The sequence below is a fragment of the Dermochelys coriacea genome, chromosome 7, assembly GCF_009764565.3.
Source record: "Dermochelys coriacea isolate rDerCor1 chromosome 7, rDerCor1.pri.v4, whole genome shotgun sequence".
Classification (NCBI taxonomy): Eukaryota; Metazoa; Chordata; order Testudines; family Dermochelyidae; genus Dermochelys; species Dermochelys coriacea.
This window is the reverse complement of record NC_050074.1, coordinates 108,180,218-108,206,379: the sequence shown is the minus strand read 5'-3', so window position 1 is coordinate 108,206,379 and position 26,162 is coordinate 108,180,218. Positions and strand designations below refer to the sequence as shown.

Sequence of the window (26,162 nt, the reverse complement as noted above, 5' to 3'; positions counted from 1 at the left end):
GGGACAGGTACGAGGAACCACCTCAGAAGACAAAATATGGAGGAATATGGGTAAATGTGGAGAGCTCTTCCACTCTCTTGCTGAAGTCATTACTTGATCAGAAAACTATTTTCAAGGTGAGCAATTGTAAATGTATTGAGTGGAGAACCACAAAAGGAGGTCTATATAAATTGAGGAAGATTAGGTTCAGAATTCATTGAAGGCACTGGGCAGCTGCTGGAGGGTGTAAAAATGTCACTACCTTCAGAAATGTGGCACCAGGGAAGAGAAGCACACTAACATAACATCTACTGACAGGTTTCAGAGTAGCAGCCGTGTTAGTCTGTATTTGCAAAAAGAAAAGGAGTACTTGTGGCACCTTAGAGACTAACAAATTTATTAGAGCATAAGCTTTCGTGAGCTACAGCTCATTCATCCGATGAAGTGAGCTGTAGCTCACGAAAGCTTATGCTCTAATAAATTTGTTAGTCTCTAAGGTGCCACAAGTACTCCTTTTCTTATAACATCTACTGGAGCCTATAAGGTGCTTAGAGCAGAGGTTTGAACCACCAAGGGACTAGGCTTTTGACAGAAGCTCTGTTCAGAAATCTAAGTTAGTGGAATTCTGGTCCAACTAGTTCTGAGGGAAAAGAACCACCTTGCTTAGCCATCATGGGGGGGGGGAGCCCATGTCCAACAGAAAGTGATAAAGGAACTCTTCTTATGGCGGTGGCACAGTTTGGGCCGCCCTATCAAAGATACACAAATCCTTCAAGAGCTCCCCTGCACTAACCAGGCTGAGACAATTTGGGCACCTGAGTCTGAGCCCTGCAAAAGATGGTCCTAGTAGAAAGGCTCTGCCCCTTGGAATGGCATCAGCAGGTCCTCATACTAAGCCTTCATTCATGGCCAGGATTTTTAAAATAAAAATGATTATACAATGAAAAATTATAGATAATTATGTAATGTTATTAATTTACATTACATATAATTTTAAAATAATTTACCAGATTTATCTCAGATTTGATAAACACAGCAAAAATATCAGGTTTTGGGTTGAAACCTGGAATTCCAAGTTTCAGGCAAAGTGATATTTTTCAGATGATTAACATCTTCTCCCCCCCATGTGTATTTATGTTATTAATGTACTAAGGATTGCATAGGAGATATCATATTCGAGCCTTGACCATGTTGTATAATTTGGAGTGAAGATCTGATTGTACAAATCGCCATCAAAGCAAAGTAAAATGAGCTATATACTTGAGCTCTCAGAAAGTACCTATATGCAACTAGAAACACATACAGAGCAATATATAGTTCTCACTTGTGCAGTGGTCTTTTCAGGGTCTGATAATAGATACATATTGTTACATACTGCAGTGTTTCTGATATTATTCCTACGTTTGTAAACTTCAGAACATTTGGTTGCCTGGGTCAGGTAATTCATTTTTAAAACTTCCTTTTGGAAATAGTAAAGACCAATTAAAGTGACTTAGTAGTGCCACTTCCCTATATTTGAAAAGTAATACCTCTAGATTTTATTCTACTCACAGTAGAATAGGGAATTGGTTGTATCAAGGAATGAGGTGAGCAGCTGTTTTAATTTTACTAGTTAGGACAAAAATGAATAGTTTCAAAGAAAAGCCACATTTGAGTTGATACGTGTGCCACCTAATCAATGTTGTCCTTTGACTTCTGCGTCCTTGCTGTACACTTTGGGAAACAATTGTCTTGGTTGTTCAGAAAGAGAAACACTGAAGACCACAATCATATAGCTACTAATTATTTATAAGCATTCACAGCAAACAGGAAATCACTTTATTTTTTGTATTAAAATGTCAAGCAGACTGGCTGAAAAGCACTTACAAATACAATAAACTCAACATGCAGGCAAGTCTTTCCTTTACATTTGCTGAAGTCTGTTGATGTTGGAAATTAATAGGTTTCCCAGCTAATTCTAATTAAAATTAAATATTCTATTAAGTATTTGCCATCATTTTGCATTTTCTTGACTTTTTTTTCTGTTCATTTAGAAATCACACAGATTTTAAAAAAGTCCACCTAGCGTTTGGGGAGTTATACTTTCCAGCTTTTATTGACACTGGAAAAAAGTAATGTATAAAATATTTTTTCCTAAATTCAGAACTTCTAATTACAGTAGTTCTCAATGACATGACATTATACTAAATTCAAAATGACTAGTTGTGAAATCCCAACCCCACTGAAGTCCACCACAAAACTCCCATTGACTTCAATGGGGCCAGGATTTCACCTTAGGTATTTTGTACCATTTCCAAAACAAGGGTAGAGTGTGCAGTGCTGACAAATACTGTATTAATAATTTCCTTTGAAATAACAGAAAAGAAAAAGCAAGTCAGATATTAGTCTTTTAGACTGGATGAACTAAGTGGTCAAGTTTAACAGAAAGTCCACATAGCTGTAGCACTGCAATTGAAATGAAATTCAGAGAGAGTGACGACACCTATTCAATGTTCATCTAGGAAATGGACAAGTACATTCTCTTGTCAAACTAAATAGGGCAACATCAAACCTGATGGTCCTCAAATTTCAATTATTTAAATATCCCATTTTCCTTTAATTGTATATCTGGTCAAAGCATCTTCCCAAGAATTGTAACATTCTTTAATAAAAACAGCAAACTAATACATCTCTATGAGGCATTAAGGCTGGGATGTCCAAAAGCACTCAATTACCCTAGCTCTGCTCCCTTTGAAATTAATGCAAGTTTTAACTAATGACTTCAAGGGGAGTAGAGCTAGGCCAACACTGAGTGCTTCTCAAAAGCCTATCCTAAGTTTGATCACCTCTGTACCCTTCTGTGCTTCCATTAATTGAGTGCACAGCAAGAGCTCTGCTCTTCAAAAGAATAACCTCAGACAATTAGTTGGCTTAGTATGAAATGCGTAAGTGTCCATGAACCAAAATAAACCCATTAAGTCTGAAGCCTACCATCCATAATGTTGCATTTTAATACCAAAACCACTGGGAGCTGCTGCCTTTCTGATCAATTTGTATAAATGTATATTACATTACAAGTTATTTTTGGATATTACTACATTTAAATATTTTGTAGGTAGAAAGTGTTATAAAGGTTATATTGTAATTTGTGGTGTCATTGTGCATCACTCAAAGAAGGATTAACACAGTGTAGGAAGAGTATTTCCTCTTTAGAAAGAAATCAACTGTATAGGCCACATTGAAAAACAAGACTGTAGATATTTCTTCTGTGAAAATACCATCAGTTGAATCATGGATAAACTATGTGAATTACAGCATACAGAAACTACCTCTGAATTCTAACTGGTTGACCATGGTTGACTGGTATGACACACCCATACTTTAGATGTATGCTAACACCCATAATCATTTCTTTATTGCCACTTGACTTTGACTAGACCAATGCAGTAACCATGTTGAGTAAAATACGAAAGAGTTCTCAAAAATGTTCTTGGACTTGAAACCAATACTATGATTATCATAAATTGGGGAGTAGAAGGGAAGAAAAATGTCTGCTTGAATTGCATTGCTTGGACCTCAATTAGTTATTCTTGTTTCATTTCCAATTAATTATCATAGTGCCAATGTTTGTACATGGCTACTATTTAAAATTAAATCAAGGTTCCTGAAGGATTGAAGATGGTTTTTAATTCCACAGGTAATGCACATTAGAGTGTAAGCACCTAAAGATTTTTTTTTTTCCAATGAAGGAATCACTTTCTCGAAAGGCTAATATGTAACTTCAAACTGAATTCAGTTTAAGTATGGATTCCTTTTAGCAAAAACAGTAACAAAACTTAAAATGTGTGGAGTTTTATGATATTGCAATCTATTGATGAACTATATAAGAACTGGGTTCTATCAGCAGATACTGACACAAAGATGGCAAAAGAGCACACATAATATTCAAATATGAGATAATATAGAGCTTATAACAAAGCAACAGAGCCTCTTGAATTTCTAACTAGTACAAATATTTATTAAAAAAAAATTAAACGTGTCATCAGATGAGTGGCTGCAGTGTAAACGAAAGCCAGGGATGCTAACACTGCTAGCTATAAGGCGTACAGAACAGGCAGGTGCTGTGCAAGCTTCCCCACACAATTCTTCAAATGAACCTCAATGCGGAATAGCAGTGGTACCTCACGTCAAGGCCTGGTTGTTTTTTGAGCATGGTTTTGTAATATGTACACATGAGCATGAGCTAACTACCAAATTCATTTACACATGTGATCCACATTTGGATATGAACTGTTTTCAATGAAAGTATAAGGCTAGTATATTTACCCACTGTACCACTTAGCTGTATCTCTTGGGTAATTTTATAACGAAACTACTCGCAGTTTTATTTCTAAAGGGGAAGAAAGCTTTCCAAAACCTTGTTGCCCTTTTCATGGAGAAATGAACCTAATTTCCAAGTTCAGTGTGATCTCCGTCACTGTAATAAACATTATTTAAAAATAACAAAATGGTTCCAATGAAATTATGAGCCCCCTCCATATATTTACATTACATGGTAATAAATTGTATGACATAATAGTGCAGCATTCTATATTAAGTAATTGCACACTTCAAGTCTCTTGCAATAGTTCATATACAAACCTAAGAGTTATACACATTTCATTACAACTTCCACAATTTTTATCACAGATTTCTAGGGAGCCATATGAGAGGTTTTCTAATAGATGTATCGTTCATCTGGGGAAGAGTTATGGTTAACCGTTGCCTCTACAGAAAAAAACAATTGTTATTCAGTTCACTTGGGTACTTTAAGGTATTCAGAATGCAAAGAAAGGCCAAAAGTACCTAATTTTAAAAAATTCCTGCAAGCAAGTTTAACTAAGACACTCTACGTATTGCTGAAGCCTTGCTGTAAATCATTTGAAGTGTTAATAGATTTTGCTTGTAAGTATACTACCATGTATTCACAATAGCCTATTGCAGATACCTATATTTTTTACTGCTCTATTTTAGTAGGCATACAGAACTGTATTATGTATCATTCAACAGCAGTGCAATAAAATACAGTGGCGTAGAAGTGCCATTTAATAACTCTTCAACTTCTAAACAACAACATCCTTTCTGAACATGTCTGTCCCACCAAACTTGCATACTGCTGAACGTTGGTTTCATCACTTGGCCCCTTCCGTCTTTTCTTATACACGCTGTAAGGCATTATGATTCTCTTGTGAAGAACTTGAACTCGACCCAGTTCTTTAATACAACCTTCATCAACTGCAAAAAAAATAAAACTCAAATTAATAAACATATTGTCCTTGTTAGTATGCATTTCCTCACCTTATTTTCTTTGATTAAGAAAACGTAATGTACCTATGTGCTCTCTTTAGTACTAAAGATGAGATAACTTTGTTTCGAGCTGATCTATATGCATGGGTTGTGGAGTAATGTAAATCATAAGTTGAAAACATGTATCCATGATGAGTGAAAATAAATCATGCATCTACCCACCTGAAGCAGTTAGGTATGTTGTTTCTAACACACATAAAAAGCTATATTGAAATTTATGTTCAGTGGAGATCCGTGCCAGAAACAATACTGTATTTGAAACTATTTTCCAATATCATTGACCAAAATGGACTTCCTACAGTTGCCATAAAGCAGTGTTGTTTTTGACAACTACACTGTTTCCAAATGTTATTGCTATAGCACGGGATCCCTGTTTTGCTGGCAGAGAGTGCCCACATAATCCTTTCTGGGGTATAAATGACATTTTTTTTCCCAAACTGAGTACAGCTTTATCCCCAACCAACTCCTAGTCTCTCTTGCACTCTTCCATGAATACCCATCTGCTGGGTCCAGTAGTGGAATAAGGTCCAGCATGTGTCGAGTATTACTTAACCCTTCCCAGTCTGATACCATAGTCCTGAAGACCCAACAACAGGGCTGACAGCATTGGCCTGACCAATTTCCCTAGGCTTTCAGGACCCAGACAGGCAGCAACCCTCATCCATAGTTGCATTTTATTAACCTAATGTACAATACCACTCTGATTTATTCTAACAAGCACCATGCAAGAGAATTGTGCTGAATAAGTTAAAACTTCATTTGTTTGCATCCAGTTGTTGCTGCTATTGCTGAATTGTCATTTGTGTATGTGTTTACATCCCAGGCAAAATGGTTCTAGAGTAACTGGGAAACAAAGTTTTTACTTAAGTAAGAGAACAACTAGCCATTTTTTACTTAAGTAAGAGAACAACTAGCCATATGCCTGAAGCAGCTGCATGATACATTAATAAGGTTTTTACAAAGTGTTGTTTAAAGAAAACACTGACTTTGCTGAACACTAGGTTTACATTGCCATTAATATAAAAATCAGTTTAAAAGCTCCTTTTGGAAAGTAGCACTATTAGAATGCTAAGTGAAAACAGAGCAAAAAGAGATTCATTACAATGCCAGTAAATAGGATATAAGCTATGCGAAGAGTACCACATATTTTTGTTGTCTCAGAAGATGCTTTGCCTACAAAATTCTTATCGGCAGGCATAAAGCCATTTCATGATCCATGTATATATTTTCAAAATTTCTAACAATCTAATATTTCAAATTTACTTGTGTCTAAAAATTGTGCTTCATTACAACTAACGTTGCCACCCCAATGTAAAAATAATCCATTTCCCATAGGCTGTAAGATTTAAGACTCCTCAAATGAATCTTGCTGGAGTCCATTCTACACCATTTCCCTTTGCATTATGAATTATAAACAACTGGGATGATATCTTCTGCTGATTCAATCAAACCACTAATGTGGAAATCCTAATCATTCTAATAGTTACTTTATGGATAAACAGTTTTAATTAAAAAGAGGAAAAAACAGAGCCTTTCCAAAATTGAGGCTATTTTTCTAATGGGTTTTCCAAAGTGCATCTGAAATTCTTTGCAGGCAGTTAATAGAATAGACCTGAACAGACTACAAGTAACGTAAACTAGACAGATTTTTCATGCTGCATTCTTTAGCCCAGGTATTGCCACACTGATGTCTTTGATGGTCCTTGGAGTACCTGCTGATGGTCTTTGAAGAGCTGGCTAATTACATGGTGTTGGTTTGCCTTGTTTCCAACACCTAAATTACACAAAATGTTAAAAAATGCAATAAATATATTAACTATTTTTCCATGTAAGCAACCTCTGTAGCTGCCACAGGTAGGCTGAGTTATCATGAAAGAGAGGGGAGATGGGCGTATGTGATGGGGAATGGGAGGCTGTTTATGAGAATGTCTATTAAAACGTAACCCTCACAATGAAAAGAAAGTTTTAAAACCCCCTTCAGGCCGCCTTTATGCATTTCAAAGAAACAAAAAGTCACTAACAATGTTTTTCCTTTGAAAGTCACCACTGAAGCTTGCAGAATCATAATTTTTCTGCTGATTATTTTATGTATTAATATCCGGATTCAAGCAGAGATTCATCCAGTTCAGAATGACTTCATTACTTTTATCTGTTGTGATTCCTTACATAAAAGTACAGTGTTCTTCTTGAGTAAGAAAGAGTGATGTGAAAGAAGAAAAATCTGAATAGTACCTGCTAAGATACGCTTCTCCACTAATTATTGGTGGCACTTGCTTTAGATAAACTGAAGAAAAAAAAACTTTGTTTTGGCTTTTTCTCCCTCTCTGAAATCCATTAGGCTTTTTGATGTGTAGCCAATACCTTTCTGGTATCCTAATGGATTTGTTTTTCTACCTGTTCTTCCCACTCCTCTATACTGTTATCATTCTTTGTGAAAGTTCACAGGGAACAAAATTTGCAAGTTCAGCCTCAGAAGGTGACACAATTAACGTTATTTTAACTTCTTAAATGGGAGACAAAAGTTTGTACTTACTACACCTTTAGGCCAAGTATTGCAACCTGAACTGAACCAGTGCCAAGACTAGTCATCATAAGTTGTCTGAAGAGAGCACTTTCACGGCTGTTCTTTACTTACTTGTTGATATTTATTACTTCTATTTAAAACTAAAACCAGATATTGTGGGCAAATGAATCTTTTGGCTTGTATTGCTCCTTGCCCCAGATTGAATGTATTACAGTAACTAAAGCTCCTGCACCTTCAACTTCTCCACAGTCTCCACTGGCTCAGTTGAACTTTGTTTGGGCTGTTTAATGTGTGTTTTTATATGCTTAGCTCACTTTTACTCACTACATCAGATCGTAGTGCATTGTCCTCTTTGGAATCAGACTATGCAACATACTTATTGCTACCACGATTTTAGCATAGCTGCGGGCAAGTATTTTCTGGGAGAGAACCATGCAGTAGACCAATCCCATCTTGGATAGTGGCACCATTTTATAAGTCTTCAGAAAAATGCACCCTTACAGGGCAGGCAGGGAAACTTCCAACTATCCTGAATATTGCTGAAGGAAGAAGCATCCTGAGTTCAGCATCAACACAACTTCAGAGACTGTGTGTATATGCATGTAAAAACGGTCTTAAGGGGCAATACGTTAAACTCAGATATGCATAGTCCCCTAACTTATGCTTTTAGTGATCACATATATGTTTTACACTTCTTATTCAATGCCCATTCATGATTCTTTCAGATGTCACACAAAGACCAGAATGATAAAATCCTTCCCATAGGTGTTCTTTTAAACACCAGAGAGATTATCTTTCTTTTGTGACTATAATTTATCAACCCCATAAAAGAATAAAGTTATGTGACAAAAAGAACCTGCTGTGAAAGTACTTAAATGACTAAATAAATATGATTCAAACTGCATCTGAAAAAGAAAGGCTTTTACTTGCACTTTTAAGTCATCACTAAACTAATCTCAGGTACACTGTTAAGCTTTTATAAAGGGTGAATAATAAGGTCTGTCACCACAATACCAAATCCATAAGAAACAATTTAGTCAGCTTCCAGTTGCTACTGTTCTAGTGCCAAAATCATATGAGCGTAGGAAAGTATTCACTTTATTCATTTAAATTCTTTGGAAGCTATCCTACCTTAAGTAGGATGGCTTCCAGAGGATTTAATGGAAAATAAAAACAGACTGGGCTCTGGTATTGTTTAAAGAAGAAATAACCCGACAAACATAAAAATCAGAAATCTGCTGCTAAATCTGAATATTAAGCACACATTAAAGACAATTAATAGTACTTTTGAAAATATGAGTACCAATGTCCCTTCTCTGTGTAACTGTGCTGTTGTGACATAGGTGCAAAACAGGATGCCGCTGTCGTATCAGCTTGGAAATCTGTAGTATATTAATGTAAATCAAACAGTGTTTTTTTAAAAGCAGAAAAAAAGCCCAACAACTAATCCTGCTTCTGTGTCTTATTAAAATAGTTTTAACTAGAGTTTTCCTAGTTTCCCTCCCTAATTTTCTCATGGGTTACCATCTGCCAGAAACAGCTAAAGTAGAAAGGGCAGCTCAGCAATTTTACTCGTTGGAGAAGCTGTTATAATTAAAAAAATAAAATAAAATAAAATCAGAAGATGCTTTTTCTCAGTGTATTCTCATGAATCACCCAATGACCTCTGTTTCTCCCCTCAATTTTGTGCGCTTTATTCTTCAGTCTCAAAAGGCTCCCAACATTATAGATGGTGGAGGCAGAAAAGACCAGTCCACCCTCGGGACCATTCAAGGTTATTTACAGTGTATTTCCTAGTCTCCCCTCCTCCCCACGAGGCCAGTTTTTAATGTCCTGCAGAAGAGAGTTTCTATGCATATCTTGGGAAGACTACATCATACACCTTACTGTCAAGAAGTTAATTTTGAAATTCACCCTAAATGCTCTTTTTCTCAGTTCTATCTCTTATGCCTATTTGAATCAATGACATCTAGTCCTGCGGATTTGTTACTATTTTCTAAAATTATCTCAACACTTCCTCTTTCAATACCTCAGTCTCTGGCAATGCTTTATCCTTATTACCGAAAAAGATGAGATTTAGGACAAGGGGTTCTCAACCTTTTCCTTTCTGAGGCCCCCCCACAACATGCTATAAAAAATTCCATGGTCCACCTGTGCCACAGTAAATGGTTTTCTGCATATAAAAGCCAGGGCTGGTGTTAGGACAGGGAAACTGCCAGGGGCCCCCACATTGGTCAGACTTTGGATTCAGCCCAGGGTGGCAGGACTCAGGGCCATGGACTTCAGCCCCATTTGGTGGGGCTTTGGCTTTCTGCCATGAGCCCCAGCTAGTCTAACACTGGCCATGCCTGGAGGACCCCCTGAAATCTGCTCACGACCACCCCAGGGGTCCCCAGACCCTGGGATGAGAATCACTGATTTAGGATAATTGTTTCTGCCACAAAGGCCACTACAACCATTCAGTAACCATTCAGCTACTTAGCTATGTTTACATCCTCTTCCATTTCTCCTTTTACTGCCTAGCTGTACACAGACTCACTGAATCTCTTGCACACTTCCCGCTTTGGATGTATTTAAAATTTTTTTTTTGTCTTCAGCTAATTCTCTCTCAAAATCTCCCTTGGCTTTTCTAATTTTCATCTTACATTAGTTTTATCATAGTTCATTTTCCTTTCTATTGTTGTCAGTTGGTCTGGATTTCTCTCCTTTTTTAAGAATACCTGTTTAACTCAAATCTGTTAGTCTTTAAGGTGCCACCAGATTCCTTGTTGTTTTTGTGGATACAGACTTACACGGTTACCCCTCTGATTCTTGGACTCTGTCATTTAACAATATCATTTTATTCCTTTCCTTTCCCTTTCTTTGTTTAGGGGTATGTATATTTTCTGTGACTCAATTCTGATATGCTTAAGCAGCCTCCATGCTGAACCTAAGAATTTCGTTTCCTCACTTTTGACTTTAGGCTCCTTTTGAATAGTTTCCTTTTTTTTTTTTTTTTTTTTTTAAAGTTCTCCTTTCTAAACTAGAATGCCACAGTCCTACTTTTTGATTCCTGAAAAGGTTGAATTTACTTATTTTGTGGTCACTATTATCTTATGGCTTGACTGTACATAGTTATTTCTTCAACCAACTCCAGTGTGTTATTTAATACAAATTGTACATCACTTGTATGCTCTAGAACTAACTGGTCCAAGAAATAATTTTAGGTTTCAAAAATACCGGTCCTCTAAACTTTATTCTGATGAAATACCCAAACCCTAACCCCTAGCACTAACCCTAATTTTATATGCACGTAGGTTAAGGTGAAATCACCCATTGTTACTGCTTTTATTAGATTTAGTTAGCTGTTAGATCTCCCCCAAAACTATACAACACAACATCTTTCTCTTAAGGGTAAATCCGCTAGTAGAGTTGTATTATGACGACTTGGGATTTGTATCCACGAAGGTTCTCTTTACTCAGAATTATTTCATTACAGAACGTTTCATGTCCAGTGCTACTCCCCTACCTTTAACATCTATGTCTATCCTTCCTGTATAGTACATACCAGGGAAATCGAGAAAAATAAATACTCATAGAAAGTACAGGATCAGACTCAGATTACTTTATGGCTCTATACAGCTACATAGCAGAATCTGGACTTTAGTTACATATTGAAAAAGGCAAAGAATTTAAATATTCAGCACTACAGAGGATGAGGGTGCTTTTGATTTTCTGAACCCAAAGCCAATTGTGGTTGTCCATGCAAAAAGTTGAGGCTCTGAGTTACCAGTGGAAGGATAGCTCCAAAAATGCACACAGCTTTAAAAGCCTCAGTACAACACAATATGCAACTTTTTGGCTACCCATGTTATGGATCTGGTTTAAAGAAACCCAAACTGGTTTATGTTTATGCTTCTACTTCAGGTTGGCAAACTTTAACAGTGATTTAGTCTCTCATATGTTTTCATATTGATCTGCAACAATTTTCTGGAGGCTTATGCCAGAGTATAGAATAAATCAATTTAAAACTTTTTCTCCAAATGGGAAACAGACTTTGAAACATTGAGTAAAAATGGGTAATTTTATAGAAAAGTGCATATCAACTAACTTTTTAACAGGATACACTGATCTTAAGTTCTCTTTTCTTCTTTCAAGTAATTTATCCAGAACAATTTACAGAGCATGAATGGAAATATTTCTGAAAGCTCAGCAAAAGTTGGGAAAATTGCTATGGTTAGCCTTCCAAGAAATAATATGCTGTTGATCAAACACTAAAATCTCTATGCTAAAAGTTCATATGGAAATTTTGTTGAATAAAGTTAATTTAAAAACATATTTGTCCTCTCCACATTTTTTCACACACACAAAGTCATTTACATACTAGTCATCTGCTGATTTTTATTTTTTAAACCAAAATTGCTTGACACAGCTGAATTACATACACTTTATTTATGTCTCCTATTTACCACATAATCCTAGCTGCCATGCAAAAGACTATCATCATTAAATTAGGATGCTAAAACCACTAGATTTCAAAAGAGATTTCTACACATTTCATTGTAGACCAGTTAAAGCTGAAGTCATTCAATACCTATAAAACTATGATCAATGCATTTTAGTATTGGTGATTATTCCAGGTTAGACTAAACTAATTTTATAGATACTGGGATTGCGCACACACATACATATCCCGTTCCCGCCGCCCCAGTGTGTCAGGGCAGAGTGAAGGTTTTGGGTGCCTTAGCCATCCATTTCTATATCTTAATATGTTTGAATTTCTTTAAGTTTAACTTTAACTCTTAATTTCCTGGGAATACTTGTTTCTTAGATCATCATAACACCCTTGTACTGGTTTTACCCTTAAAATTACTGGTATGCACTTGCAACCTTAAGTCCTGGTGTACAGTTTGTGTCTGGGGATTTCCTTGTTTTTAAAAAGTTATTGAAATCTCATACAGAAACAAGAACCACACAAGTCAAAGAGAATGCTGCCAGGTGATATTTTAAAATCATTTGCTGATTTGTAATATCTAGCTGTCATTATGGACTAATGGCTTGTCAAATATCAATGAAAAAGAAACCAACAGTAGGGCTGGTTCAGAGGCCCTGTGGTTAGTGTTCTGTCTTGCTAGAAGAGATATTGGTTAGATTTCCTGGCCTGGATATTCATTCTCTAGTCAAAAGGCATGAGAAATGTTGAAACAGCCGACTCGGATACTGAAGCGAGTGCCTTTACTTGCTATACAGCAAACACCGAGTGATCACTTAACAATAACAATAGTGTTCTCCAAAAAGCAATCTCGCTCTAGGGAAGGTTTCCACAATATGGCAGCTGGTAGGGACTTTAGAGGAAGTGGTCGTGTATGGGAGAGCAGCCTTTATTTGATTACCACAGTTTAAAGCAGTGTTTCTTCAACTTTGGTTTTTTCCCACAAGGCAACTGAAAAACACTCTCCTCAAAAATTGGTAAAGAAAACTGAAAAGCGAAACTTGCAAATTATGCCTTGAGATCTTGACAGCCCTAACTGTAGTGCCATGAACACTGATATTATGCTAACTATGGCAATAATCTCACTTACTCATGAAACTAGTGAAAGACAGTGTTTTAATAAAACAAAGTATTTTGCCATTCTAGTCATACAAAGAACGAGGTGAACATCAAGAACTGCAGGTTCTCACAGATTAAGCTTTGGCTTTCCTTTTTTAAAATTCTTGTGGTAATTTATTTTTTATTTATTATTCCTATAAAGATTTTGAGCAGCTAGAGTCCAAGACTTTTTGTTCTCTGACATTATTCCTGAATCTAATCCAAAGATTTTTTAAAATTTTCTTAATTATGACCTGATACCAGCTGAACAAGCAGATTTACCTGGTTTCTTAAAGGGAGTTAGAGAATTTTGTGTTAGATTTTTGTGTTTGCATGTTTGTGGCAGTAACGGGGGACAGGGCCCTTTGGAAGTACTCAAAGATCAAGAGAATGTAGACACATAGTCGAACAAATGCACGGTTGCAAGTATAAACATGCTTTAAATAAGCACCACAACATGAAAAGCTTAATGGTTCAAACTTCTTTGCTGCAAAATTTTAAAATCTTAATCAGTTTTTCAAGTTTGGGGTGCTGGGTTCAAATAGTTTTGATGAAAAAAGACTAGTGAAGACAGTCACAATACAGTCCCTGAAAGTCATTTTTTTCAATGTGTAACAGAAATGAGCAGAAATAAGAGAAGGAGTATGGGAAGATGTGTTACAAAAATGTGCCCAGGTACAAAAGAGCCTATTAAGAGGCTAAAGGCCTATCAACGCAGAACTGAGCGCGCTGGCAGCACCTGAAGAAACTATCACACCTTTTGCCTGATTCTTCTGTCTCATTTAATGGACTTCTGATGAACACCAATTCTCAAATTATGCAAGAAACAAAAAAAGAACAAGCTAAGAGCTAATCTTTTAAGTACATAAAATTCTGAATGACAGGAAAATAAAAAAGTAGAAATAGCCAAAAAAAATAAAAAGTGTCAGTTTTATTGCCATTTATTACTTTTTAAAACAGAAAGGAAATTGGACAACGGCCAATTTTTTTTAAAGTCACTAATTAGGAAAATATTCCTCATATTTTTCTGGACTGGATACAGCTAGAGTCTCACCATAAAATCTTATTCAGTTATGTTATTTCTAATGAAGAAAGAAACATGATACCCTGTCTAAACTCTGATATGAGGCCGTCTCTGATCATAATTCCTTAAATTTCCTTAAATCCCACTACAAAACCTATACCATGCAAAATATTTGGCCGTCAAGACCATTTTCCCAGTAAGACTGCTTACATTTCTTTAACTGCTGTCATCTGGTTTGAGACATGTTTAAGGTAACAAGAGAACATCATACACACAGGTCCACTAATGATTTCACAGCACAGACGAATATATAACAGTAGGATGCACTGATGCTCTCCAAAAGGTAAAAAATGCATTTCTGAGTATAGGTAAATTCACAGATTCAGATTCCAAGGACAGAAGGGACCACTTAATAATCTAGTCTGACCTCCTGTATCATACAGGCCATAGAACTTCCCCCAAATAATTCCTACAGCATAGAAAAACATCCAATCTTGATTTTAAAACAGTCAGTGATGGAGAATCCACCATGACCTTTGGTAAATTGTCTTAATGGTTAATTACCCTCACTGTCAAAAATGTATGACTTATTTCCAGTCTGAATTTGTCTAGCTTCAACTTTCAAAGATCAGATGCACATTATTTTCTATATGTAGAAATGTCCGTGTAACTCTGCGATAGGTGCTTGAATTGACAGGAATAAATCCATTTGGAAGTGCTACCTATCTAAAAATACTGCTCATTCTCTAGTTTCAATGCAAGAACTCACATTTCATATATCAGCAACTGCAGTTTAGATCTTATGGCCTTTGGTACAATGCAAAAACCTAAGCTTAACCCCCCCGCCCCTCAAAAATTTTAAAAAGTGAAATAACTTATTTCACAGAGCAAGTAAATACTTACTTACTGGATTCAGAACACTCCATGGGGGGAAGGGGAGGCCCTAATAACTGAACACAAAGGAAACGTTACAGTTGCATGCACAACCTTAACTTTGCCCCCAGGTCTGCTCTAATCTATGCTGGATGCCCAGGTCCCAAAGGGCCCTTTCACCAGTTGGGGATCACTGGGGCATAATGATGTTCTGTCAAATACCAGTTTCCATGTTTCATTTGCTAGTTATTGGGGTGAGAATGGGGGAGTCTTGTTGGAGCCACTGGGCGGCTCTATGCCATTCAAAGCTTCCTGTAACCAGTGGGTATCCTCAAGTTGCCAGTTATACTGTTTTAGGGCTTCTTTGTGCTACTTAACCTGGGCAAAACAACCTTACCATACTGGAGGATCTAGCTCCATATTTAGTATCTTAGAGAAAATAACTGAAGAACTAATGGTCATACAATGCAGTGTATCACTCCATAATTTAAAATCAGTGTGGGAGGCACAAAAATGTGCCATTAACAATAAAAGTTGGATCTCTGTGATTGGCAGCTTTTGAGGCTGCTTTTAAAACAATTACCATATAAAGGAGGCTATCGACCAGTTTCCACTTTGCTTTGAAACTTATTAGTCATAAAAGCTAATTTCATATTTAATTCCAAGGATTTATAGTGTGTTAAACCTGCAAAGAAGCACAATGTACAATGTGTCAGGATTAGAGTTGCCTTATACTGCCAACATCAAAAATGATGCAAAATAATAATAATAATAATAATAATAATAATAAAAAAAGAGTGGTAACTTGCAGGAAGCTAAAATATCTAAAATTTCAATTCAAATTATAAATGGTTGTAAGTGCTTCATATCATGTGATCTTTCAGATCAAAAGGAAACTAATTGTACACTATCATCTTTTTAAATTTTACATCTCAGATCTGAAATGATAAACTAAATTAAAGATGCACAGATCACTGTTAATGGACTTTAAATTTGCTAGCTAGAAAACTAAGTATGACATATCTGACCAAGTTTTATTTTAATTTCCTTTTATTGACTGTAAAGCATGTTTTCTTTTGTGTCAGCTGCGAGATACTGGAAGCCTTCTGAAAAATTTGAAAAATAGAATAGTATAAGCTATTACTAGAAAGATACAGTACAAAATTCAGATAGGCTGGACACATGAATATTAATATTTATGCAAAACAAAACAATTGTCTCAAATTGTGTCTCAAACTCATTCATCAAGAAAAATTAATGTCCAATACCCCTCATGATATAAAGCTACTACTTCGGACCAAACTAAAAGCACAGCTTAAAGGAAGCATTAGCTAACAAACACCTCACCAGGGAAAAAAGTTTTTAATTAAAACCAGCAAGAACAAGTCACAAAGGAAGTACAGTAAAATGCTCAGGATGGTTTGACTCAGCCAAGTCTTTGCAGTTCACTTACTCTAGCAGAAAAGAAGCTGGTAATCTCTGAAATCACTATTAAAAAGGCAAACTTTTTGTCCTAAGAGGAAAAATGCACCTTAACTCAACATCATCTGTGATTGTTTAACAAATTAAGACAAAAGAATTACAGTACTGCGAGCACAACTTATTAAATCTTAAAATGGATGGTTAAAGAGGAAAACACAATAAATATTACACACATCTTATAAAATTGTCCGGCTTTGAGCCTGAAATCATATCACTGATTTTTTTATTTAGAATTAAAACTTTAGAAACCACCAGACAAAACACTTGACAAATAGTCAAAATTTGATAATCCAGATTTGCCTTAACAGAAACTTTAAGCAATTATATTCTGACTCTTATTATTTGAATGCTAAAGATGAATGGGAAGATATTCTTTGAAATATCTATGGAAGATATTTTCTTTATAACAACAAAGTTCATAAAGATCCTTTCAGCTTTCAGATGTTACTTGCAGCAATCTGAAAAAGACTTACGTACCAGCAAATGTAGTTCTTGGACTATACCATCTATGCAGATCTACACTAAAAGGAGTTGATGCCATGGCCCACAATTCTGAAATCCTTCTAAAGCCATTTAACCATTAAGGTGAACAGAAAACAATAAAGGAATATGAAGCTGAAGCTACATTTATAACTGTCACTACAATCATACTAATCATTTAATCTAGCTATTATGGTCTGAAGAGTGGGGAAGGGGAAATGGCTAGTGGAGAGCTGTAGAAGTATTTAAATAAGAGTGGTTACCAAAAGTAACCTTCCTTTCTCCACATGAAATTGCTTCTGAAGGGCTCCACTGTAGAAGATTAGCAATACCCACAGGAAGTGTTGGTTAAATAAAGACGGAAGGACTGCCAGCTGAAATGAGCATCTGATTTAGCTCCAAAGTGAAGAGAATAAGGCTAAATAAAAGTTTGACTTGAGCTCTAAGTGGTAGTGTCACAACCCAGTCTCTCTGGTGCTGGAAATCATATCAGCTAATAGTAGGTCTGGCTGCAGACTTCTTCAACTTTAGACTTTTCTCCAAAGGCCATGGAGTTGTGAATGGAGTCCCCAAAGTATCTGGAGTGCTTTTTCCTTGGACTGCACTAATTAGAATGACTAAGCTCATATTCACCACGCTACAATCTCCTGGAAACCATTGCTGACAATAAAAGATGAAAGAAATTGCACCTAGACTTAGAGCACTTTGAGGCCTCTTCTTTGGAATCTCTCAGTATAGATAAAAACCTTCTTGGGAGAAGGCGGCAGTGCTATAGAGAAATCTATACTATTCTGAGAGGGTACTGGAACCAAAGTTTTTTTTCTTCAGAGACTGATACAACAGACTGAGTGGAAAAGACCTCCTCCAATTGAAGGCATCTCTTCAACTTGCTTATTGCTGTGAAACAAACACTACAGATGCTGAGCACCCTTTCCCAGCGAGTTTTAGCAACTGACATGCTGATCTGAGGGCCACCTCTATTGTCGCATGAAGCACAATTCTTGGAGCTTGAATACTTCTCGAGAAGTACCACCTTGACTGGATCCTATACCAAGAGGAAATGTAACTTAAAATTAATTTTATGTAAGTAAATTTCAGCAAAGACCAACAAAGGAAGTTTGGCCAAATAAACTAACTGCAGTAGATGAGGAAAGAATGGCTCCAAGACTGCCTGAGGTGGTAGAAAGGTAAGAAACTTCAGCTATGGAGGTGATGCTTTTGTAAATTCGGTTGGCTCATTAGCTCTGTGTGCATACTTAACAGCTAGATGGTTGAATTATGGGTAGGAGTCATGAGGCATGGCAGGGAACTCTTAGACTGAGGATTTCATTAGGGAGAACAGAAACATAACATGTTATTCTCTGGTCAAAACAGTTTGCTCAAATAAACAAATGCAGAAAACTACATGAGCTTGAAGACATACAAGTTTTAAAACCAGCTAGCCCACTGAACATCTGTGATAAATACAGAATGCTCACTTTACTTTTCTGAACACATTTTGCCTAAGGAAATATTTTAAAAATCATAGAATCATAGAATCATAGAATATCAGGGTTGGAAGGGACCCCAGAAGGTCATCTAGTCCAACCCCCTGCTCAAAGCAGGACCAAGTCCCAGTTAAATCATCCTAGCCAGGGCTTTGTCAAGCCTGACCTTAAAAACCTCTAAGGAAGGAAATTCTACCACCTCCCTAGGTAACGCATTCCAGTGTTTCACCACCCTCTTAGTGAAAAAGTTTTTCCTAATATCCAATCTAAACCTCCCCCATTGCAACTTGAGACCATTACTCCTCGTTCTGTCATCTGCTACCATTGAGAACAGTCTAGAGCCATCCTCTTTGAAACCCCCTTTCAGGTAGTTGAAAGCAGCTATCAAATCCCCCCTCATTCTTCTCTTCTGCAGACTAAACAATCCCAGCTCCCTCAGCCTCTCCTCATAAGTCATGTGCTCTAGACCCCTAATCATTTTTGTTGCCCTTCGCTGTACTCTTTCCAATTTATCCACATCCTTCTTGTAGTGTGGGGCCCAAAACTGGACACAGTACTCCAGATGAGGCCTCACCAGTGTCGAATAGAGGGGAACGATCACGTCCCTCGATCTGCTCGCTATGCCCCTACTTATACATCCCAAAATGCCATTGGCCTTCTTGGCAACAAGGGCACACTGCTGACTCATATCCAGCTTCTCGTCCACTGTCACCCCTAGGTCCTTTTCCGCAGAACTGCTGCCGAGCCATTCGGTCCCTAGTCTGTAGCGGTGCATTGGATTCTTCCATCCTAAGTGCAGGACCCTGCACTTATCCTTATTGAACCTCATTAGATTTCTTTTGGCCCAATCTTCCAATTTGTCTAGGTCCTTCTGTATCCTATCCCTCCCCTCCAGCGTATCTACCACTCCTCCCAGTTTAGTATCATCCGCAAATTTGCTGAGAGTGCAATCCACACCATCCTCCAGATCATTTATGAAGATATTGAACAAAACGGGCCCCAGGACCGACCCCAATGACTGCAGTACAGAAGAAACACTAACTAGGAAAAAAAAAATTTAGCCATTAATTAAAGCCCTAACTCTTTGTGAAGACATAGATAACAGAAACCAAGTCAAGATCCAAAAATCTCTCTGCTGTAAACAGTAATTTTTGATATGGCAAAATAATGCTAATCTGCCAGTTTAATTTATGTTGCCATAAGTAGTGCACAAATATAATGTCATGCCTGCTTCCATAAAGTCTGAGTTTGAACGTCCCTCCAGATGGTTGATATCCTTCAACATCTAGGATTTTAAAACTAATTTATACTTATGATGGGTAAAAGCTTTTATTTTTAAGCTTAAATAAATTTTACATGTTTGATACCCAAGGCTTAGTGATATATTCCTCAGCCATTTCAAATGAAAAACAAATTAAAGGAGTATACTGTGGATATTCAAAATAATATCCCTAAGATTGTGGATGAGTATCCTGAATTTTAAGGAACGGAGGTCCTAAATAATGTTGTCTGTGTATTCTGGGTCTAATGCAAGAAATACTTTAATAATTAAAACAAAAAAATTTAACTCAAGAGAAAAGTAAAGTAATCCAGTACAGTACACCTGTCTTTTTCTGATTTACTTTAGTCTCATCATCTTGCTTTTTTTTTTTAGCCATATCCCTACAAACTCCTCTTTTTTCAGGAATAATATATTTTTATTATATTTATACAGTGTCTAAAGTATGGCAAGCACTTTTCAGACAAATAAAAGACACAGGACCATATTCTAAACTGATGTAAATTGAAGCAGCACTATAATGAAGTGAACCAATCTGGCCCTGGTCCCTGACCTTACAAGAGCCCCTACCATCTGTAGGTTTCAGTGACACTTGGGGACACAGCAATTCGTAATACTGAGCCCCAAATTTTGACATACAATAATAAAACTATGGAATGGAAGAGAGCATGGAGGACAAGAGTTACAAGTTGTTGCATTTGCTTTGCTAAGCTATGAACATAGTATGACTGCTGGGGGGACGTGGTTGATAAGCTCTGGTAGCTTTGAATTATGTGGTGGTGGAAATGACAAACGAGATAAATGGATTAAAGAAGGTAGGAGGATCTGCAGAGAAGCTGGGGAAAGGAAAGTGCTCACTGGGGTAAAGAATGAAGAGATAGGAAAGAGCCAGGCAAAGAGGAGGGAGAGAGGAATGGATAAACCACAAAGATGAATGCAGATGTTGTTGTGAAAGAGGCAAAGTTTGACTGGATTGGCAGTAGCAAATTGGCTACATAAATCACATTAGATCAATCAATTACTGGAAAAAATAAGTAAAATATGGCATCAATTATGGTCTAAAAATGTCCACATGATTAGAGTGGATGATAGCATGACAGCAGAGGAAGAGTAAACACGTTCTAAAGCTGTGAAGGCCTTACAAAAAGAGTTAGCTTTAAGAGTTAGCTGCAGTAGCTGGTAGTGCTGGCTGGAACGTAGTGTCCCCCTAGTGGCTTCTTCTTGGTTCGGTGGGAAGGGGAGTCAGGCCCAGCTGAGTGGTTAGTGGTTCCCTGGAACCACTAACAGCATCTGCTGTATATCTGGGCTCAATTATACTTTTAACTTTTATCATGTTTGGTAACTAATTCCATATGTTGGTTATCCTCTACATGAAACAATTCAGCCTGAATTGTCCACCTTATCCCATCAACTATTTTTAGAATTTTGTCCATTTTTTCTGAACAATTTACAAGCATGAAAAATGGTTTCACAAATTTTAACAATCCTTTTCCTAATTTCTTGATATTGAAAAGTGAGGAAAAGTTTTAGTCACACAATGAAGTTACACATGTAGTAGACTTGCCTCAATACTAACAACTAGTGCATGGAAATGCTATTTTATCATAGATTTGGAGAAGAAATTACAAATAGGATATTTACCATGGTAAGGTAGGTTTTGATGTATAGTTTCCAAACTTATACCTCCTTTCAATATTTTCCATAAATATTTTGCCAGACGATTTTTATTTTTCAAGCAAAGTTTGAACAGAACCTATAGAACTTCAAAAATATCAATTATTTCGCTTTTGGAAAAGTTATGGTTTTTGCCATCACAATTCACAAAGTTGTCTTTATCCAGGAACTCCAAAACTTACTACATTCACAAGGCTTCTTTGAGTACTCTTGTACTGGTTGTTAAAATATGGTTTATGGATAACTGAAAATACTTAAATAAGAAAAAGTGGGTGCCACACAATCTCTCTGAAGGTAACTTAGATAAGGATTGCCAATTATTTTATACATTCCACAGGAATACAAAGAGCCGTGGTTGGGTCCTGTGGAGTTCTATGCATTGTCTATATGCACCAGAAGGCAGCTACACTTAGAAGGTCAGTAAACTGAGCACACAAATTTCGAAATACTAGTAGCAGAAGGAATATGGGCAAAAACCAAACAAGCATTAATAATGGATTCATAGTATTAATGTTCTATATCCCTACAGCAGATGATCACACGCAATGGCTTAGAGAAGAAAAGGATTTTTATGTAGTCACATTTTGAACCAATACATTTCTTCTTTAAAATTAATTGTTCTGGAAACTATTGTTGCAGAACGGATGACTTTCAATACTTCCAAATGACTATCTTAACATTTATAGTGCATCTTGAGTTAAATGACCCTAAAATATTTACCAAACTAAGGTGCCCATTCTGAGAGGTATTCAGAACCTCACATCATCTTGCCCTTTAATTAATATATAAACCATCCATAAGAATCACATCAAGCACACCTAAAATAGCCTTTGGTGATAGGCAACTGTTTAACAGTTTACATGAACACTACAAAATAGTTTAGCACAAAATACATACGAAATATCAAAAGAATAAATGTTGAAAAGTACATCTGAAATTCCAAGGGACAGTTCCAAGAAGTGATTTTTTGCAATCACACAAATACCTTGTTTATTTAGTCCTGCAAAAAACTATAAGGAAATGTAAGGTCAAAGTGAACAGAGTGCAGGTACATTTCCTAGGCTATATAAACCTGAATGAAAATCTAATTGATATGTGGACTCATTCCTAATCTTTCCAATTTTTATGGGAAAGTTCCAAAACAAATTATCTGGAGAAATATAAAAATTAACACAGCTGTCCCTGTGCAACTACTATATGCAACAGTCTTGATAAAAATAAATATGTAATGTTATTTTGAGGAACATCTTGAAAGCACTGCCAACTTTTCAATAGGTGAACATTTTGCTTAAAAGTGCATAACATTTGAATATATTAACATACAAAGGGTTCACAAATTTAACTTTTATGAGGGTAAATTTGTGTGTCTTTGCTACAAATTGCATGGTTTAAACTTTTGTCTGTAGTCACTGGTGGTTGAAAAAGTAGCTCAATAAAATTAACTACAATTGATTAAATTATCTTTCCTGCCTTTAAGAAACAGTGGAACAGTTAAGGTCCAAGAAGATGACCTTATGGTGTGATTGTTCTAATTCTAAAAACATAAGTAGTGTGATGGAAAATCCAAGAGTGATCATTTCCATCTCCCCCCGTCCCCCACCCCTTCTTCACATACTAAAAGAGAGTTGACAAATTTGCTTGGCTACAGCTCATTAGCATGATCTTCACTGTTTAAATACCTTTTGTGATCAAGGATCAGGCTGGATTTAGAAATACTCACTTCAGATTGGTTTCAAGTGTTTATAAACTTAATTAGAAACAGACATGAACTACTGAGATGCAAAATTCTAAAAGACTTGATAGGAGTAATTGATACAGGTCTTCCCTTGCTGGTTATACAACTGGAGCCTACCACATTTGGCTGTGTTTAGAGAAAGAAAGTTTAGCCCTTTCGCAGTTTTTAATTAAGAAAAACAAAGATATGTTTCACAATCTACTAGAATGTAATAATCCCCTTTCCCAGTCCCAGCCCTCTGAAGTACCCAAAGGAATCAGAAGTCACTTTATTTTTAAAACACATGGTAAATACCAGATGTACTATATTATAGCAGTAGTATCCCCATAAATAAGACTGAGAAGGACTTCACAATTCTGCACATTTGCGGTAAAGCTTTCTATGATAGTTATATGGCCCCAATCATTATAGTGTCTGAGCACCTCACAATATTTAATATATTTATCCTCACAAGCTCTGAGAGGCAGGGAGTACTATTATCCCTATTTTACAGATGGACACAGAGAGGCTAAGTGACTTGCCCAAGATGACACAGGAAGTCTCTGGCAGAGCAAGGAATTGATCTTTGACTGTCAAGATCACAAGTACAGTAAAAGCTGTGTTATCCGGCACTTTATCAACCAGAAAGCTCTATTAACTGACATTTCTGATATCTCCCAATACAAATCTTCAGTCTAGTAACCGGGACTAGTATACTGCCCAGGAGGTTATGCAATTGAACATTCTGCACTCTAGTTTTATGCAAAAGAGGCAGAAGACAAGTAAGCAAGCTCATACCAGGGATTTATTAAAAAAACCCCAGCTTCCAGGGTGTGTCATAACAGATTCAGCCCAATCTCCTACACCTTCTACAACTACAGGGATCATTGATGTTGATAATGATGACCCTGAGACACTGCAAGATCCTGAAGTGCCTTCTAAATCATCAAAGAAAGATTAAATTATGTTCAGTATACCTTTTGTGTTAAGTGTATTTATAGTGATCTGGGTTTATGCCATGCACTGCCCATAGTGATATGTAGTATCATAAGATAACCTTCTGTATAGAAAATTTTAACTGTATACACCTAAATGCGTCAAAAAACCAACCACTCTGCAGTGCAGTACTACTATTAGATTGGTGAATACCTGTGTACTGTAGTTTATATTTTATTCGTTTTATTGTATTCTAATTCTTTGAAAATTGGCATTTCATTCCCCTACCATGCCAGATAACAAAGCTTTTACTGTACTACAAAAACAATAGTCAGTTCTCTTTCATTTATAGGAAAATGTACTTATTTCATATTTGTCCCAGGTTGATGTATGTACAAGAGATATTATTAAAAAGCTAACATTTGCAAACCTCCTTTACAGCTACCTCCTAAGGAGGAAAATGCAGTAATTTCTGATACTACTGTGTGGTAATTTTTAGACAAGTTGAGTTTTTAAAAGGCAATTACTCTGCTTTGAATAGATTTTACATCTATTTTTTTCCCCCAAGAAGATGCATGTGATACTGTTGGAAACACCTAAATTATGTTTAGTTTGACACTGCAGATCATGCAGGAGAAATGCTAAAACACTGAAGTTTATGTTTGGTTTGTATTTTACATAAATCCATTTGGATAGATTCAGAAACAGCAGCGCTGTATTTACCAACTATCCATGCTAAGACAAACTTTCAGAAGAATGCTAAATTTGTACCTGTAGTTCATTTTCTTGGTGCAAAACTGCGAACATAATTTGCTCTTGCAGAAAGAGAGGCCAAATTCAGCCCACTAAAAATACAGCACTAAATTTGATTACAATTCCTGTACTTAATATGATCAATAAGCAAATATGCACATTCTACACTATGATGGCTACAAAATACAAAATGACTTTAAATGATGCTATATTACTACCATCACTACTTTTATATGAAGTTTGAAATTTATCCCTTGTTTAGAAAAGTATAAACAGAAGATTACTACCTAAATTGTATGTAAAGTGAAATGTGTTTCAAACAAACACAAAGTTACAAAAACAGTCACTACATACTAGTTTCTCTAATGAAACAGTGATAGCACTATGCAAATGAACACGCTTGTAAAATGAACAGACCTATTTGTAACAACTCATGTAATGTCCAAGTCTGTGGATATTTAGCAGTTTTTTGTTTTTTTTTTAAACTAAAGATAACCTTATTAAGCCTCAGGGAGCATTCTTGATGTGAATAAGGGGATTCACAGGATTGAAATATTGCTGGCATTTTAGTGTGCCAGTTAATCCAGGGTTTTTTTTTCTGTACAATATAATCAAGTACTTGAAATGTGCCAGTATATAATAATACAGCATATCAACTGAAATCTCCATTTTCCCAGTTGCACAGAGAATTGACTATGCAAGTGTGCCAGACACAGATGACTTGTGAGGGCAAGTGGCGTGAATTCATTAAATAGCAAAATATATGCGCAACATCAACTTTTAGATTATCAAAAGTTGGAGTTCCAGTTAAATGCTTTCTTTGTACCAAAAACTAGCATTATCCATCTGCACCTGTTTTAATAAGAAGTGCAAGCCATAATTCTATTTTTCTCCAACCTTGCTAATAATACAAAAATAAGGTGCCAATATTCTCCTGATTTCATATCTATTTTGTTATTAAAGTTATTAAATTGGTTCTACTCAATGAGTGCACTGACTAATTTTGTTACTTTGAGGTTTGAAGCTGAAAAGACTTTACAGCTGCATATTTCTGCTTTAAATT

At 36.3% G+C, this 26,162-nt stretch overlaps 1 protein-coding gene and 1 long non-coding RNA gene across 8 annotated transcripts in view; one reads left to right on the top strand and one right to left on the bottom strand.

Annotated features, from left to right (window-relative positions):
* Window positions 1-26,162, bottom strand: part of ATE1 (arginyltransferase 1) — a 230,238-nt gene that overhangs the window by 44,952 nt on the left and 159,124 nt on the right. For 4 of the 7 annotated variants that reach the window (XM_038409401.2, XM_038409405.2, XM_038409400.2 and 1 more), the window contains one exon: window positions 3,950-5,232. The exons of 1 other annotated variant lie outside the window; for it this stretch is intronic. In XM_038409401.2, coding sequence (XP_038265329.1) covers window positions 5,054-5,232 — 179 coding nt within the window. In that variant the 3' untranslated portion in view covers window positions 3,950-5,053. Of the gene's footprint in view, window positions 1-3,949; window positions 5,233-16,747; window positions 16,808-22,430; window positions 22,469-26,162 lie in introns of those variants that run through there. 2 more of the 7 variants (XM_043519740.1, XM_043519741.1) reach the window with 2 other exon arrangements.
* On the top strand, window positions 5,333-24,207 carry LOC122461183. The gene is made up of 4 exons (XR_006282971.1): window positions 5,333-5,344; window positions 10,252-10,258; window positions 12,539-12,545; window positions 24,009-24,207. It is a non-coding gene; the product is annotated as an uncharacterized LOC122461183 (long non-coding RNA).